Here is an 18,059-nt window from a genome sequence, read left to right as displayed (position 1 = left end):
CTGTGGTTATAAATCACCTTCCATCATATACAACTAATCAATAGTACTGTGGTTATAAATCACCTTCCATCATATACAACTAATCAATAGTACTAGGGTTCTAAATACAACTAATCAATAGTACTGTGGTTATAAATCACCTTCCATCATATACAACTAATCAATAGTACTAGGGTTCTAAATACAACTAATCAATAGTACTGTGGTTATAAATCACCTTCCATCATATACAACTAATCAATAGTACTAGGGTTCTAAATACAACTAATCAATAGTACTGTGGTTATAAATCACCTTCCATCATATACAACTAATCAATAGTACTAGGGTTCTAAATACAACTAATCAATAGTACTGTGGTTATAAATCACCTTCCATCATATACAACTAATCAATAGTACTAGGGTTCTAAATACAACTAATCAATAGTACTGTGGTTATAAATCACCTTCCATCATATACAACTAATCAATAGTACTAGGGTTCTAAATACAACTAATCAATAGTACTGTGGTTATAAATCACCTTCCATCATATAAAACTAATCAATATTACTAGGGTTCTAAATACAAGTAATCAATAGTACTAGGGTTCTAAATACAACTTATCAATAGTACTAGGGTTCTAAATACAACTAATCAATAGTACTAGGGTTCTAAATACAACTAATCAATAGTACTAGGGTTCTAAATACAACTAATCAATAGTACTGGGGTTCTAAATACAACTAATCAATAGTACTAGGGTTCTAAATACAACTAATCAATAGTACTAGGGTTCTAAATACAACTAATCAATAGTACTGGGGTTCTAAATACAACTAATCAATAGTACTTGGGTTCTAAATACAACTAATCAATAGTACTAGGGTTCTAAATACAACTAATCAATAGTACTAGGGTTCTAAATACAACTAATCAATAGTACTGGGGTTCTAAATACAACTAATCAATAGTACTGGGGTTCTAAATACAACTAATCAATAGTACTGGGGTTCTAAATACAACTAATCAATAGTACTAGGGTTCTAAATACAACTAATCAATAGTAATGGGGTTCTAAATACAACTAATCAATAGTACTAGGGTTCTAAATACAACTAATCAATAGTACTAGGGTTCTAAATACAACTAATCAATAGTACTAGGGTTCTAAATACAACTAATCAATAGTACTGGGGTTCTAAATACAACTAATCAATAGTACTGGGGTTCTAAATACAACTAATCAATAGTACTGGGGTTCTAAATACAACTAATCAATAGTACTAGGGTTCTAAATACAACTAACCAATAGTACTGGGGTTCTAAATACAACTAACCAATAGTACTAGGGTTCTAAATACAACAGAGAGAGAGACTTCATTGAGAGAAAGAGAGAGAGAGACTTAATTGAGAGAGGGGAGAGAGAGAGTGAGAGAGAGAGGGGGGAGAGAGAGAGAGACTTAATTGAGAGAGAGAGAGAGAGAGAGAGAGAGAGAGAGAGAGAGAGAGAGAGAGAGAGAGAGAGAGAGAGAGAGACTTCATTGAGAGAGAGAGAGACTTCATTGAGAGAAAGAAACTTCATTGAGAGAGAGACAGACTTCATTGAGAGAAAGAGAGAGAGAGAGAGAGACAGACTTCATTGAGAGAGAGAGAGACTTCATTGAGAGAAATAGAGAGACAGACTTCATTGAGAGAGACTCTTCATTGAGAGAAATAGAGAGACTTCATTGATAGAAATAGAGAGACTTCATTGACAGAAATAGAGAGACAGACTTCATTGAGAGAGACTCTTCATTGAGAGAAATAGAGACTTCATTGAGAGAGACTCTTCATTGAGAGAAATAGAGAGACTTCATTGATAGAAATAGAGAGACTTCATTGAGGGTCCAGCCGTATACTGTATGGTAGGTAACCTGATACAACCCCAGCCCAGCCTCCTCTCAATAACTACACAGGACAGAGGAGGAGGAGGAGAGGACGGGTAGGGGAGGAGGTGGGGGAGGGAGAGTAGAGGAAATTGTAAAGAATGACTGAAGTGAATGGTGTTGTGAGGTAATTTGGGGTGATAGCCTGTATTCTGTTCATTTCTACTGGCTAGTCTATATGGCCATCAGTCTATCTGTCCTCCATACAGTTTAGTCTACCTGATTACCATCAGGGTACCAACAGCACAACACCACGTGAGTCAGAACAGAACCATCAGGGTACCAACAACACAACACCATGTGAGTCAGAACAGAACCATCAGGGTACCAACAACACCATGTAAGTCAGAACAGAACCATCAGGGTACCAACAACACAACACCATGTAAGTCAGAACAGAACCATCAGGGTACCAACAACACAACACCATGTAAGTCAGAACAGAACCATCAGGGTACCAACAACACAACACCATGTAAGACAGAACAGAACCATCAGGGTACCAACAACACAACACCATGTAAGTCAGAACAGAACCATCAGGGTACCAACAACACAACACCATGTAAGTCAGAACAGAACCATCAGGGTACCAACAACACAACACCATGTAAGTCAGAACAGAACCATCAGGGTACCAACAACACAACACCATGTAAGTCAGAACAGAACCATCAGGGTACCAACAACACAACACCATGTCAGAACAGAACCATCAGGGTACCAACAACACAACACCATGTAAGTCAGAACAGAACCATCAGGGTACCAACAACACAACACCATGTAAGTCAGAACAGAACCATCAGGGTACCAACAACACCATGTAAGACAGAACAGAACCATCAGGGTACCAACAACACCATGTAAGTCAGAACAGAACCATCAGGGTACCAACAACACAACACCATGTAAGACAGAACAGAACCATCAGGGTACCAACAACACAACACCATGTAAGACAGAACAGAACCATCAGGGTACCAACAACACAACACCATGTAAGACAGAACAGAACCATCAGGGTACCAACAACACAACACCATGTAAGTCAGAACAGAACCATCAGGGTACCAACAACACCATGTAAGACAGAACAGAACCATCAGGGTACCAACAACACAACACCATGTAAGTCAGAACAGAACCATCAGGGTACCAACAACACAACACCATGTAAGACAGAACAGAACCATCAGTAAGGAACAGAACCATACCAACAACACCATGTAAGTCAGAACAGAACCATCAGGGTACCAACAACACAACACCATGTGAGTCAGAACAGAACCATCAGGGTACCAACAACACAACACCATGTAAGACAGAACAGAACCATCAGGGTACCAACAACACAACACCATGTAAGTCAGAACAGAACCATCAGGGTACCAACAACACAACACCATGTAAGACAGAACAGAACCATCAGGGTACCAACAACACCATGTAAGACAGAACAGAACCATCAGGGTACCAACAACACAACACCATGTAAGTCAGAACAGAACCATCAGGGTACCAACAACACAACACCATGTAAGACAGAACAGAACCATCAGGGTACCAACAACACAACACCATGTAAGTCAGAACAGAACCATCAGGGTACCAACAACACAACACCATGTAAGTCAGAACAGAACCATCAGGGTACCAACAACACAACACCATGTAAGTCAGAACAGAACCATCAGGGTACCAACAACACAACACCATGTAAGACAGAACAGAACCATCAGGGTACCAACAACACCATGTAAGACAGAACAGAACCATCAGGGTACCAACAACACAACACCATGTAAGACAGAACAGAACCATCAGGGTACCAACAACACAACACCATGTAAGTCAGAACAGAACCATCAGGGTACCAACAACACAACACCATGTAAGACAGAACAGAACCATCAGGGTACCAACAACACAACACCATGTAAGTCAGAACAGAACCATCAGGGTACCAACAACACAACACCATGTAAGACAGAACAGAACCATCAGGGTACCAACAACACAACATCATGTAAGACAGAACAGAACCATCAGGGTACCAACAACACAACACCATGTAAGTCAGAACAGAACCATCAGGGTACCAACAACACAACACCATGTGAGACAGAACAGAACCATCAGGGTACCAACAACACAACATCATGTAAGACAGAACAGAACCATCAGGGTACCAACAACACAACATCATGTAAGACAGAACAGAACCATCAGGGTACCAACAACACAACACCATGTAAGACAGAACAGAACCATCAGGGTACCAACAACACCATGTAAGACAGAACAGAACCATCAGGGTACCAACAACACAACACCATGTGAGTCAGAACAGAACCATCAGGGTACCAACAACACAACACCATGTGAGTCAGAACAGAACCATCAGGGTACCAACAACACAACACCATGTAAGACAGAACAGAACCATCAACACCATGTAAGACAGAACAGAACCATACCAACAACACCATGTAAGACAGAACAGAACCATCAGGGTACCAACAACACAACACCATGTGAGTCAGAACAGAACCATCAGGGTACCAACAACACAACACCATGTAAGTCAGAACAGAACCATGCAAACTAGTGGAGGTCCATACAACATAATGCACAAGCTCTTCAGTCAATTCAGTAGACTACAATTAATTCTCAAGTGTTTAACTAACTAACTAACTAACTAACTAACTAACTAACTAACTAACTGCCTGCCTGCCAGCCAGTCATGTATGGACCCAGAACTTCATCAAGCATCTGACCAACTACGTGAGACTTTAGTTCATTGGAATTGGAAGGGACACACACAGGTGGCTAACCTCGTACACACACACACACACACACACACACACACACACACACACACACACACACACACACACACACACACACACACACACACACACACACACACACACACACACACACACACTACCAGAGCCAGCCAGCCAACCAAAGTGTTATGACCAGCGTTGTGCAGGCAGCTCTGCTCCAATACTGTCTGGATTTCTAGGAGAGCTCAGAATCCACACATACACATCCCACTAGTAGGATGGATTGAGTCTGCCTCACACACACACACACACACACACACACACACACGCTGCATGAGTCACCAGCAGACAGCGTCTCTGCCTTCAGTCTGCATACAGCCACCAGACTCTAAATATATGACAGACGTATGTATTTTTGTTGAAACTGGCCAAATAAAAACACGAAGAGTAGGTCTCATCCACAATGACATAAGACTGTCTAGCTGGTCTGTCTCACTGTGATAAAGATAGGCTGTAGATCTGGTCTGAACGGAGAGGAATTCATATGAGAGGGTAGTAACATATCCACCCTGTGACGACAGCAGGGTGAAACACAGCAGACAGACAGACCCTATAATCTGAGGTCAGGCCACAACACAGACCTACTGCACCGGGCAAGAGAGGGGTGTGCACATAACCACACACTGGAGAGAGAACACACACACACTCACACACACACACTGGAGAGAGAACACACACACACACACACACACACACACACACACACACACACACACACACACACACACACACACACACACACACACACACACACACACACACACACACACACACACACACACACACACACACGAGAGAGAACACACACACACACACAGACACTGGAGAGAGAACACACACACACACAACCAGACACTGGAGAGAGAACACACACACACACGACAGCTACTAACTTCTGCCTATCCTGGCTCCTTCCAAACCCTCCCTCGTGGTCACACCTCATCAAACACACAGGTCATTAAAAAACAGAGTCTGTCTGTCTGAGTGGCGTCCATCCCTCCACCACTCCTTCCTACCAGACTGTGTGATGGGATTCTAATCTGTTACCTAGGCTTGCTTCAGGTAGACTGTGTGATGGGATTCTAATCTGTTACCTAGACCTGCTTCAGGTAGACTGTGTGATGGGATTCTAATCTGTTACCTAGGCCTGCTTCAGGTAGACTGTGTGATGGGATTCTAATCTGTTACCTAGACCTGCTTCAGGTAGACTGTGTGATGGGATTCTAATCTGTTACCTAGGCCTGCTTCAGGTAGACTGTGTGATGGGATTCTAATCTGTTACCTAGGCCTGCTTCAGGTAGACTGTGTGATGGGATTCTAATCTGTTACCTAGGCCTGCTTCAGGTAGACTGTGTGATGGGATTCTAATCTGTTACCTAGGCCTGCTTCAGGTAGACTGTGTGATGGGATTCTAATCTGTTACCTAGACCTGCTTCAGGTAGACTGTGTGATGGGATTCTAATCTGTTACCTAGGCCTTCTTCAGGTAGACTGTGTGATGGGATTCTAATCTGTTACCTAGGCCTGCTTCAGGTAGACTGTGTGATGGGATTCTAATCTGTTACCTAGGCCTGCTTCAGGTAGACTGTGTGATGGGATTCTAATCTGTTACCTAGGCCTGCTTCAGGTAGACTGTGTGTGATGGGATTCTAATCTGTTACCTAGGCCTGCTTCAGGTAGACTGTGTGATGGGATTCTAATCTGTTACCTAGGCCTGCTTCAGGTAGACTGTGTGATGGGATTCTAATCTGTTACCTAGGCCTGCTTCAGGTAGACTGTGTGATGGGATTCTAATCTGTTACCTAGGCCTGCTTCAGGTAGACTGTGTGATGGGATTCTAATCTGTTACCTAGGCCTGCTTCAGGTAGACTGTGTGATGGGATTCTAATCTGTTACCTAGACCTGCTTCAGGTAGACTGTGTGATGGGATTCTAATCTGTTACCTAGGCCTGCTTCAGGTAGACTGTGTGATGGGATTCTAATCTGTTACCTAGGCCTGCTTCAGGAGATAGAGGCAGTGAGGCCAGCTGCAGACCTGAGGGGCAGACCCATTCTGTGTAATAGAGATAGAGGCAGTGAGGCCAGTTGCAGACCTGAGGGGCAGACCCATTCTGTGTGATAGAGATAGAGGCAGTGAGGCCAGTTGCAGACCTGAGGGGGTCAGTTGCTGCAGACCCATTGGTAGACTGTACAGACAGACTGGGGTCAGTTGCTGCAGAGATACAGACAGACTGGGGTCAGTGAGGCCAGGGACTGCAGACCTACAGACAGACTGGGGTCAGTTGCTGCACCAGGGACTGGTAGACTATTCAGACAGACTGGGGTCAGTTGCTGCACCAAGATGGTAGACTACCTACAGACAGACTGGGGTCAGTGAGGCCAGACTGCCTACAGACAGACCTGAAGGGCAGACCCATTCTGTGTGATAGAGATAGAGGCAGTGAGGCCAGTTGCAGACCTGAGGGGCAGACCCATTCTGTGTGATAGAGATAGAGGCAGTGAGGCCAGCTGCAGACCTGAGGGGCAGACCCATTCTGTGTGATAGAGATAGAGGCAGTGAGGCCAGCTGCAGACCTGAGGGGCAGACCCATTCTGTGTGATAGAGATAGAGGCAGTGAGGCCAGCTGCAGACCTGAGGGGCAGACCCATTCTGTGTGATTGACTACCTAGTGGCAGTGAGGTCAGTTGCTGCACCAAGGGACTGGTAGACTACCTACAGACAGACTGGGGTCAGTTGCTGCACCAAGGGACTGGTAGACTACCTACAGACAGACTGGGGTCAGTTGCTGCACCAAGGGACTGGTAGACTACCTACAGACAGACTGGGGTCAGTTATGGACATAGAGGTTGGCTGATCTACTCATATTCCTAGTTTGCATATGACATACAATAACCCGATCATGACAGGCTATCATTATAGGAAGAACCATTCTAGTCATATTGATCATTCTAATTATAGGAAGAACCATTCTAGTCACATTGATCATTCTAATTATAGGAAGAACCATTCTAGTCACATTGATCATTCTAATTATAGGAAGAACCATTATAGTCATATTGATCATTCTAATTATAGGAAGAACAATTCTAGTCACATTGATCATTCTAATTATAGGAAGAACCATTCTAGTCATATTGATCATTCTAATTATAGGAAGAACCATTCTAGTCACAATTATAGGAAGAACCATTCTATCATTCATTCTAATTATAGGAAGAACCATTCTAGTCATATTGATCATTCTAATTATAGGAAGAACCATTCTAGTCATATTGATCATTCTAATTATAGGAAGAACCATTCTAGTCATATTGATCATTCTAATTATAGGAAGAACCATTCTAGTCACATTGATCATTCTAATTATAGGAAGAACCATTCTAGTCATATTGATCATTCTAATTATAGGAAGAACCATTCTAGTCATATTGATCATTCTAATTATAGGAAGAACCATTCTAGTCATATTGATCATTCTAATTATAGGAAGAACCATTCTAGTCATATTGATCATTCTAATTATAGGAAGAACCATTCTAGTCATATTGATCATTCTAATTATAGGAAGAACCGTTCTAGTCATATTGATCATTCTAATTATAGGAAGAACCATTCTAGTCATATTGATCATTCTAATTATAGGAAGAACCGTTCTAGTCATATTGATCATTCTAATTATAGGAAGAACCATTCTAGTCATATTGATCATTCTAATTATAGGAAGAACCATTCTAGTCACATTGATCATTCTAATTATAGGAAGAACCATTCTAGTCATATCAGGGCAACAAACAACGGATTTTCATTGTATTTCTGTAAGGTTCTCTATCAGGGCCCCAAACAATGGCTATTTTCAATACAGGTTCTCATGTTTGTTCTTGTCATGGATTTATTTTCAATACAGGTTCTCATGTTTGTTCTTGTCATGGATTTATTTTCAATACAGGTTCTCATGTTTGTTCTTGTCATGGATTTATTTTCAATACAAGTTCTCATGTTTGTTCTTGTCATGGATTTATTTTCAATACAGGTTCTCATGTTTGTTCTTGTCATGGATTTATTTTCAATACAAGTTCTCATGTTTGTTCTTGTCATGGATTTATTTTCAATACAGGTTCTCATGTTTGTTCTTGTCATGGATTCATTTTCAATACGTGTTCTCATGTTTGTTCTTGTCATGGATTTATTTTCTATATGGGTTCTCATGTTTGTTCTTGTCATGGATTTGCTCAACTCCTGCGTCCTCGCTCCTGAGTCCTCTCTTGTATCCTTTTGAAAAGGTCAGAGGTAATGGAGGAGAGGGGAAGTGGATAAAAACGCACCTTTATGAAATTACACTCTCCTCCACTTGTGTGTCATTATGTAAATGAAGTTCACAGGGGTGGAATAAATGTATAAAGTGATCAAAACAAATGAAGATAGTTGTGCAAGACATTTAGTAGTAGCTTTTCTCCTCTAACGAAACAACAGCTGAATCAAAGGGGGCGTGACAAATGTCAAAAGTCTTCCGTGAAGGACTCAGGTAGGATACACATGACTGTCCTCCATGACAGGTGGCTAAATGTAGGAAGGAGGACTCAAAACAAATGAAGGACTAGTTGGAAGACATTTAGTGACTGTCCTCCATGACAGGTGGCTGATTCAAAGGACTTCCGGGGAGGACTCTCCTCCGTGAAGGACTCAGGTAGGATACACATGACTGTCCTCCATGACAGGTGGCTATTGAGGACAGGAGGACTCTCCTCCGTGAAGGACTCAGGTAGGATACACATGACTGTCCTCCATGACAGGTGGCTATTGAGGACAGGAGGACTCTCCTCCGTGAAGGACTCAGGTAGGATACACATGACTGTCCTCCATGACAGGTGGCTATTGAGGACGGGAGGACTCTCCTCCGTGAAGGACTCAGGTAGGATACACATGACTGTCCTCCATGACAGGTGGCTATTGAGGACAGGAGGACTCTCCTCCGTGAAGGACTCAGGTAGGATACACATGACTGTCCTCCATGACAGGTGGCTATTGAGGACGGGAGGACTCTCCTCCGTGAAGGACTCAGGTAGGATACACATGACTGTCCTCCATGACAGGTGGCTATTGAGGACAGGAGGACTCTCCTCCGTGAAGGACTCAGGTAGGATACACATGACTGTCCTCCATGACAGGTGGCTATTGAGGACAGGAGGACTCTCCTCCGTGAAGGACTCAGGTAGGATACACATGACTGTCCTCCATGACAGGTGGCTATTGAGGACGGGAGGACTCTCCTCCGTGAAGGACTCAGGTAGGATACACATGACTGTCCTCCATGACAGGTGGCTATTGAGGACAGGAGGACTCTCCTCCGTGAAGGACTCAGGTAGGATACACATGACTGTCCTCCATGACAGGTGGCTATTGAGGACAGGAGGACTCTCCTCCGTGAAGGACTCAGGTAGGATACACATGACTGTCCTCCATGACAGGTGGCTATTGAGGACAGGAGGACTCTCTTCTGTTCGCCTACTAACTCAATTGACATCTCCTCCACCACTCGGCCACTTATCGGTTTCCGGGTCACGGAGGAGCGAGGACAAATGGTGGAGGATGGACTTTTGTCCAAATGAGAAAAGGCCAGAGAGGCCAGGGAGTCACCTTGGTAACGTCAGCTTCCGTCCGGAATAAGGTAACAGGGAAAAACGCTTTTTACAAATGGGAATTTAGTGAAGGTTGTTGATGTCACACAGCTGACAGGGAAGGGCGGACATAGAACGATCAGATAGAAATACATAATGTAGAACAAACATTCTGTGTCATATGGAATGGGATTATACAGAGCAGTTCTGTCCTGCTGGCTCAGACCAGAAGGGTTTTAGGGGGTTGGAAGCTTGGTTTGCTATTGACTGGGATTCTCTTCCAGCTTTTGCACTTGTCTGACCACTCTTACATGTGTGTTACCCGAGCACACACACACACAGTCCAGTTATTACCTCTGTACAGGTGAAGATAGACAGTGTCTGCCTGGACATGTGAGGGTTATCAATAACTACAGCTGACAGTTACTAGATGCAACTTTCCCTCTGGGGCCTGGAGTGTCAATAATCTCCAATGACCTCACCTCATCCAAGACCAATGATAAATCGTTCTCGCTCTCCCCATCTCTCTCTCTCTCTCTCTGTCTGTGTGTGGTGGGTGACAGGTAGGTCTAGTGGTTAGAGTGTTGGGCCAGTAACCAAGAGGTTATGGATAGAATCCCCGAGCTGACAAGGTAAAATTATGTGGGTTTAACTGCCCTGAGTAAGGCAGTTAACCCACTGTTCCCCGGGCGCTGTGGATGTCGATTAAGGCAGCCCCCTTCACCTCTCTGATTCAGAGGGGTTGGGTTAAATGCAGAAGACACATTTCAGTTGAAGACATTCAGTTGTTCAACTGACTAGGATTCCCCCTTTCTGTGTCTGTCTCGCTCTTTCTGTGTCTCTCTCGCTCTGTGTCTCTTTCTCACTTTTTCTGTGTTTCTCTCACTCTTTCTGTGTCTCTTGCTCACTCTTTCTGTGTCTTTCTCACTCTGTGTCTCTCTCTCTCACTCTTTGTGTCTTTGTCTCACTCTTTCTGTCCGTCTCTCTCGCTCTTTCTGTCTGTCTCTCTCACTCTTTGTGTCTTTCTGTCTCGCTCTTTCTGTCTGTCTCTCTCACTCTTTGTGTCTTTCTGTCTCGCTCTTTCTGTCTGTCTCTCTCGCTCTTTCTGTCTGTCTTTCTCGCTCTTTCTGTGTCTGTCTCTCTCTCTTTGTGTCTGTCTCTCACTCTCTGTCTTTCTCTCACTCTTTGTGTCTGTCCTCTCTGTGTGAGTGTGTATGTGTGTCTGTCCTCTCTGTGTGAGTGTGTCTGTCCTCTCTGTGTGAGTGTGTATCTGTCCTCTCTGTGTGAGTGTGTATGTGTGTCTGTCCTCTCTGTGTGAGTGTGTATGTGTGTCTGTCCTCTCTGTGTGAGTGTGTATGTGTGTCTGTCCTCTGTGTGAGTGTGTATGTGTGTCTGTCCTCTGTGTGAGTGTGTATGTGTGTCTGTCCTCTCTGTGTGTATGAGTATCTCTGTCCTCTCTGCGTGAGTGTGTATCTCTGTCCTCTCTGTGTGAGTGTGTATCTCTGTCCTCTCTGTGTGAGTGTGTATCTCTGTCCTCTCTGTGTGAGTGTGTATCTCTGTCCTCTCTGTGTGAGTGTGTATCTCTGTCCTCTCTGTGTGAGTGTGTATCTCTGTCCTCTCTGTGTGAGTGTGTATCTCTGTCCTCTCTGTGTGAGTGTGTATCTCTGTCCTCTCTGTGTGAGTGTGTATCTCTGTCCTCTCTGTGTGAGTGTGTATCTCTGTCCTCTCTGTGTGAGTGTGTATCTCTGTCCTCTCTGTGTGAGTGTGTATCTCTGTCCTCTCTGTGTGAGTGTGTATCTCTGTCCTCTCTGTGTGAGTGTGTATCTCTGTCCTCTCTGTGTGAGTGTGTATCTCTGTCCTCTCTGTGTGAGTGTGTATCTCTGTCCTCTCTGTGTGAGTGTGTATCTCTGTCCTCTCTGTGTGAGTGTGTGTCTCTGTCCTCTCTGTGTGAGTGTGTATGTGTGCATGTCCTCTCTGTGTGAGTGTGTGTCTCCGTCCTCTCTGTGTGAGTGTGTATGTGTGCATGTCCTCTCTGTGTGAGTGTGTTTGTGTGTCAAAGAGAGAAAGTCAACAGAGAACTCATTTTATATTTGGATCCTTAATTTTGCAGACAATGAGTGCAGTTACAATAATGTGATTATTGTGTAAAGTCAGATGAATATAATAGTTTAATTAAAACGTTTACATGCTTTGCAAGAATAACGATTTCACGTAATAATCCTGTTTACACGAACACATCTGAAATCAGGCTACCTGACGTCACTCTGATAAATGCAGAAAATTGCCAATAAAATCCAAGTTTATTTGTCACGTGCGCTGAATACAACAGGTGTCGTAGACCTTGCAGTGAAAAGCTTACTTACAGGCTCTAACCAATAGTGCAAAAAAGGTAGTATGTGCATGTAGGTATGGTTAAAGTGACTACATGATGAACAGAGAGTAGCAGCAGCGTAAAAGAGGTGGGTGGCGGGACACAAGGCAGATAGCCCAGATAGAGCCCGGTTAGCCAGTGTAAACGTTCTACCCTAGCGACCATGTTCTTTTAGCTAAGCATATTTGATTCTGGGTTCTATAAGTTTGTGAAAACTACTTCTAAAGAACCATACATTGTGGTTTCTAACTCACTTCGCTCGCGCTAAAGAGGGGTTCGCTCGGCTGGTGCTAGAACATGCGCAGATCATATGCGCAGATTAATGTGTTTACGTGTCCTAATCATTTGTCAAAGTGTTCAGAAAACAGGGTGTATTAATCGCCGTATGCTTCAATCGATTTTGACTTTAAGCCTATTAAGAGAAGCAGAGTAAGGTGTTTACATGACTATTGGGGCTCCGGTGGGTGTCATAAGGTGAATGCACCAATTTGTAAGTCGCTCTGGATAAGAGCGTCTGCTAAATGACTTAAATGTAATGTTAATGTACTATTGGATAATCTGCCTACTACCATAATCAGTTTAATATCGCGTTATAAGTGTGCCTGTAAACGTATTCAATGTGTCATTACGGGTAAAAAAAACAAAGCCTTCAAATGCGTATTGAGTATCATATCAAATATGTATTTTAATAAACAGCAGCTTTTGCCCTTACTAATCATTATATTTATATGCATTTCATCCGATTGCTGTAATAAAATCAGATAACTTTTTACAAACGGGGCATTTGGCCTGGCCTGCTGTGTGTAAGGACAACAGGTTCCTGTCTTTATTGTTTGGTTGCCGCACTAATGGCCCTCATGTCAAGGTAGCAAGGCCCCTGGCTGTAGCTATGCACGGCGAATGGGGTGCGCTGAAGGTTACAGTTTTTATGAATGGGCGAGCGTCACGCGACTGCCACGCAAACATCCCCTCCTGTGCCCTTCGCCCTTCCGACAGCTATCTATCAGGATCTGCATGACTGACATTCTACAGAGCCTCTCTGCTTCCAAAGCAATAGGCCTACCTATGATTCAGCACGCACACGCAGCATTATAAAGGCGAATAGCCTATTGAATATCGACCATAAAGGAGACTGTAAATTGATGCCATTAATAATAGGCTTGAATAAACCAGAATAGGTGTTGCCAACAAGAAAGATATTGCCTACAAATACAAATTACAAGTAGGCCAATGCATCAAACATTATGCTATATGTTAGTCTACTAGAAATCTAATTGAACTGCATCACAGTGGTTCTCCCAGTGTGTGTGTGTGTGTGTTTTTTATAAGAAACTCAGTTAGGCTTTCATCTTACTCTTGAATGCTGTAAAAGTATAGAAACGTCTAAATGTTCTATACAAAAAAAAAATTCAATACAACTCATGCCAAAATGTGTAGAATTGCGGAAAAACCTTGACCTGCACAATTCTCTCTCCACCAACAAGAAGGGTGTGAACAGTTTGTATCATGAATGTACCCCAATGCTGGAAGGGGAGACTGAGTGAAAACGTTTGGGAATCCCTGGCCTAAACAACATTAAAACGATCCAAAGACAAAACTCCGAAAGCTACAAGCCAAGACTATTGACGAGCCTCTGTTTACATTTGAAATGCTTTCGATTTGAGCGAGATAAAGGAAGGCACGGCACAATGATTCAGACTTTATGAATAGCCGGGGGTTAGCACAGGCTGCAAAGAAACTGGAATAACGATCAAACTTACAATAATGACACGCAATAATGTCCCGCAATTCTACGGGACAGATTTTAAACATCAACACATATTTTTTAAAAACGGGTTGAGGTTGTCAAGTAAGTTTTGCAAGACAAGCCCTGTCGTCCTCGATTGGTGTTTTTATGAATGAAACGTGCTCCCGGGAAGAATTCTTCCCCTAGTCACAGTTTGAAGCAAACATACTTTCAAACGATGACCTAAACACAAATAAGCAAACGAATAGTTACAAAGAGATAACAGACGACAGTCTGACAGTCTGTTCCATCCGTCGATAGATTGTAACTTGTTTCAAACTTGGTTACATTTTTAAAAGACCATACCGCCGCTAATCGCTTCACAACATGTTTCCGATCCACCCACGCTGCAACCCCCACCCCCTTTAACGCTTATGTAAATGAGAGCGATTGTGAAAAGAGATGGTGGATGGGGCATATCGGATATCTCATATCCTCCTTCCGAAAAGAGTTCCCCCAGCCACAGCTTGAACAAACAAACACAGAACGATGGCCTAAACGAATGTTGCATAGGCTACGAGACAATATCAACCGCAAAGTAACGAGAAGCGACAGGCTCAGTTCCCATCCGTAGAGAGAGTCACTTTTACAACGCTAGAGTTTCGAACTTGGTTACATTTTAAAAGGCCCTACTGCTGATTTCTTTACAGCATGTTTCCGATCCACCCACGCTGCAACCACCACCTTCCCCCTCCTCTCCCTCCGCAAGACAGAATCAGTAGACTAGAACAAGACGGGGCCCTAAACCCCCCCAGTCCTCTTCTGCTTTCACTGTCAATATATTATAGCCTAATCCCCCATGCCCACAGACCATTTTCAAACTTTGTAAAAAAATACTTTATTTTTTAAAGACTGAAACTAAAACAGATCCAAAGGCATTTCATTTCCAACAAATAAAACGTAACTTAGTTGAGTATTTCTCAAAGGGAAATATATATACTGGAGTCGATGTTTACTAGTCTAGGACGTGCGGTTCCAATTTGACAATCGCTCCATCTGTTGCAAGCTGCCTGGCCAGCCAGGTTAACGTTAGTAGAACGCAATTTCTTACTAGCCCGGGTCCAAAATCTGTGCCATGTGATATTATGGTCAGATTTTCTACTAGCCCGGTCTAAAAAGTTACCTACTTGCCTCCGGCTATCTTAATTTTGAACCGTTTTTTGAAACACTCAAAATGTTAAACTCTGGCCGATAATCATAGCTTTAGTCCAGACATACTGTGTCATATAGCCGTGTTATTGTATTCTTGTTTGATTTGCTTTCAACGCTTTGCGATCCTTTCTGCCTCATGAAAAGCGCTAATGAAGTTGAATACGATGTTATTATAATACTTACTCGCTTGGGTGTGTTTCTTCTATCATTTTCTCGTTTCACCTGAAATTATATCCCAATGCGGGTGCATACTTTTTGCTCGTCATTTTTTTCCAACACCTATCCTCAGTCCTTTCCCTTCTATTCCGCGTAGAAGCCTATCTTTCCGCTGCCTTTGTGTGAATACACAGCGCTCTTTGCTTCAGTCTTAGACTACAGTAGGTCTCTCTCTCTCTCTGCTGTCCTTTTCTTGTCATGCCAACCAGTTGCTTGTGTAAAATAAAGACTCTCCGAAAGTTTATAATCCTCAGGGTAATACGGTGAGGTAAAACATGTGCCTCCTAAATTCTGGGGGCCCGGTTTTCGACGGGCCGTTCAGCGTTGCTGAATGGGCACTGGCGTTACCGAGGGGTGGCCCCGCTAGAGCCCCATCGCTCGCTACTCCATGTTGGATTGTGCAGGCACCCCTACGTCACGACGAAGGGAGATAGGAGATGTCGCGTTCAAAACAACTGGGAACTCGGAAATCTCCGACTTCCGACTTTAGTAAGCCCAAGACTTCTGGAATTCCAAGTCGTGCCTCTTTCCAGAGCTCCGACTTTATGACCTGAAAATCACTGAAGTCATGATTTGACCACACATTTTCCAAGTTCACAGTTGTCGTGAAAGCGCCAGAGCAGTGTCCTCACTAGTTACCGCAAACAAAACGTCATAAACCCCGCCTATTTCTACAATTTATCTTCTTAAAATTTCATTTTAAACCTAACCTTAACCCACTGCTAAACTTATGACTAACCTTAACCTTAAATTGATACTACCAAGCAAATGTTAGTTTTCATTAATTATTATGATATAGCCACATTTGTATGATATTTTGACTTTGTGGCTGTGGTAACTAGTGGAAACCCAGAGAGTGACGCCACGTTCAAAATGACTGGGAACTCGGGAAATTCTCCAACTTCCGATTTCAGTGCGGTGAAAACAACTGGGAACTCAGAAAAAAAACGAGCTCCGACTGGGGAAAAAAATAGTTTTGAACGGTCATCCAACTCTTAATTGTAAGTCTGTGTGCGTCATTTCAGACAAACAGCGAAGGAAAGAGAATGTTCGGCGTTGCGTCTCGTGGGTAACGACAGAAGAGAAGCATGGAGAGGCCAGAGAGAGCCAGACTTGTTAATTGGGCGAAGGAACAGAAGGTCGTCACCAGGTGACTACCTCATGCTGGTGACTACCTCATGCTGGTGACTACCTCATGCTGGTGACTACCTCATGCTGGTGACTACCTCATGCTGGTGACTACCTCATGCTGGTGACTATCTCATGCTGGTGACTACCTCATGCTGGTGACTATCTCATGCTGGTGACTACCTCATGCTGGTGACTACCTCATGCTGGTGACTACCTCATGCTGGTGACTACCTCATGCTGGTGACTATCTCATGCTGGTGACTACCTCGTGCTGGTGACTATCTCATGCTGGTGACTACCTCGTGCTGGTGACTACCTCGTGCTGGTGACTACCTGACTACCTCGTGCTGGTGACTACCTCGTGCTGGTGACTACCTCATGCTGGTGACTACCTGACTACCTCGTGCTGGTGACTACCTCATGCTGGTGACTACGTCGTGCTGGTGACTACGTCGTGCTGGTGACTACGTCGTGCTGGTGACTACCTCATGCTGGTGACTACCTCGTGCTGGTGACTACCTCATGCTGGTGACTACCTCATGCTGGTGACTACGTCGTGCTGGTGACTACCTCATGCTGGTGACTACCGTGCTGGTGACTACGTCGTGCTGGTGACTGCTGGTGACTACCATGCTGGTGACTATCTCATGGTGACTACCTCGTGACTGGGTGACTACCTCTGGTGACACCTGCTGGTGACTACCTCGTGCTGGTGACTACGTCGTGCTGGTGACTACCTCATGCTGGTGACTATCTCATGCTGGTGACTACCTCATGCTGGTGACTACCTGCTGGTTGGTGACTACCTCATGCTGGTGACTACCTCATGCTGGTGACTACCTCATGCTGGTGACTACCTCGTGCTGGTGACTACCTTCGTGCTGGTGACTACCTTCATGCTGGTGACTACCTCATGCTGGTGACTACCTCGTGCTGGTGACTACGTCATGCTGGTGACTACCTCGTGCTGGTGACTATCTCGTGCTGGTGACTACCTCATGAAGCTGGTTGAGAGAATGCCAAGAGT

General features: G+C 43.8%; 1 protein-coding gene and 1 long non-coding RNA gene across 5 annotated transcripts in view; both read right to left on the bottom strand.

Annotated features, from left to right (window-relative positions):
* The window catches only part of LOC118382925 (sprouty-related, EVH1 domain-containing protein 2-like), a 37,408-nt gene extending 20,933 nt beyond the window's left edge, over positions 1-16,475 (bottom strand). The window contains exon 1 of one of the 2 annotated variants that reach the window (XM_052513111.1): positions 15,869-16,475. In XM_052513111.1, coding sequence (XP_052369071.1) covers positions 15,869-15,894 — 26 coding nt within the window. In that variant the 5' untranslated portion in view covers positions 15,895-16,475. The remainder of the gene's footprint in view (positions 1-15,868) is intronic. The other variant, XM_052513112.1, reaches the window with a different exon arrangement.
* On the bottom strand, positions 5,599-7,415 carry LOC127927188 (uncharacterized). Of its 3 annotated transcripts, none has more exons than XR_008126530.1 (3): positions 7,335-7,415; positions 6,279-6,911; positions 5,599-6,231 (listed from the first exon to the last, which is right to left on the bottom strand). It is a non-coding gene; the product is annotated as an uncharacterized LOC127927188 (long non-coding RNA). The 3 variants fall into 3 exon arrangements; XR_008126528.1 differs by having other exon boundaries at positions 7,277-7,400; XR_008126529.1 differs by having other exon boundaries at positions 6,422-6,911; positions 7,277-7,400.
* Positions 16,476-18,059: the final 1,584 nt, after the last annotated feature.

The sequence above is a fragment of the Oncorhynchus keta genome, unplaced genomic scaffold, assembly GCF_023373465.1.
Source record: "Oncorhynchus keta strain PuntledgeMale-10-30-2019 unplaced genomic scaffold, Oket_V2 Un_contig_972_pilon_pilon, whole genome shotgun sequence".
Taxonomy (NCBI): Eukaryota; Metazoa; Chordata; class Actinopteri; order Salmoniformes; family Salmonidae; genus Oncorhynchus; species Oncorhynchus keta.
This window is presented reverse-complemented; position numbering and strand designations above follow the sequence as displayed.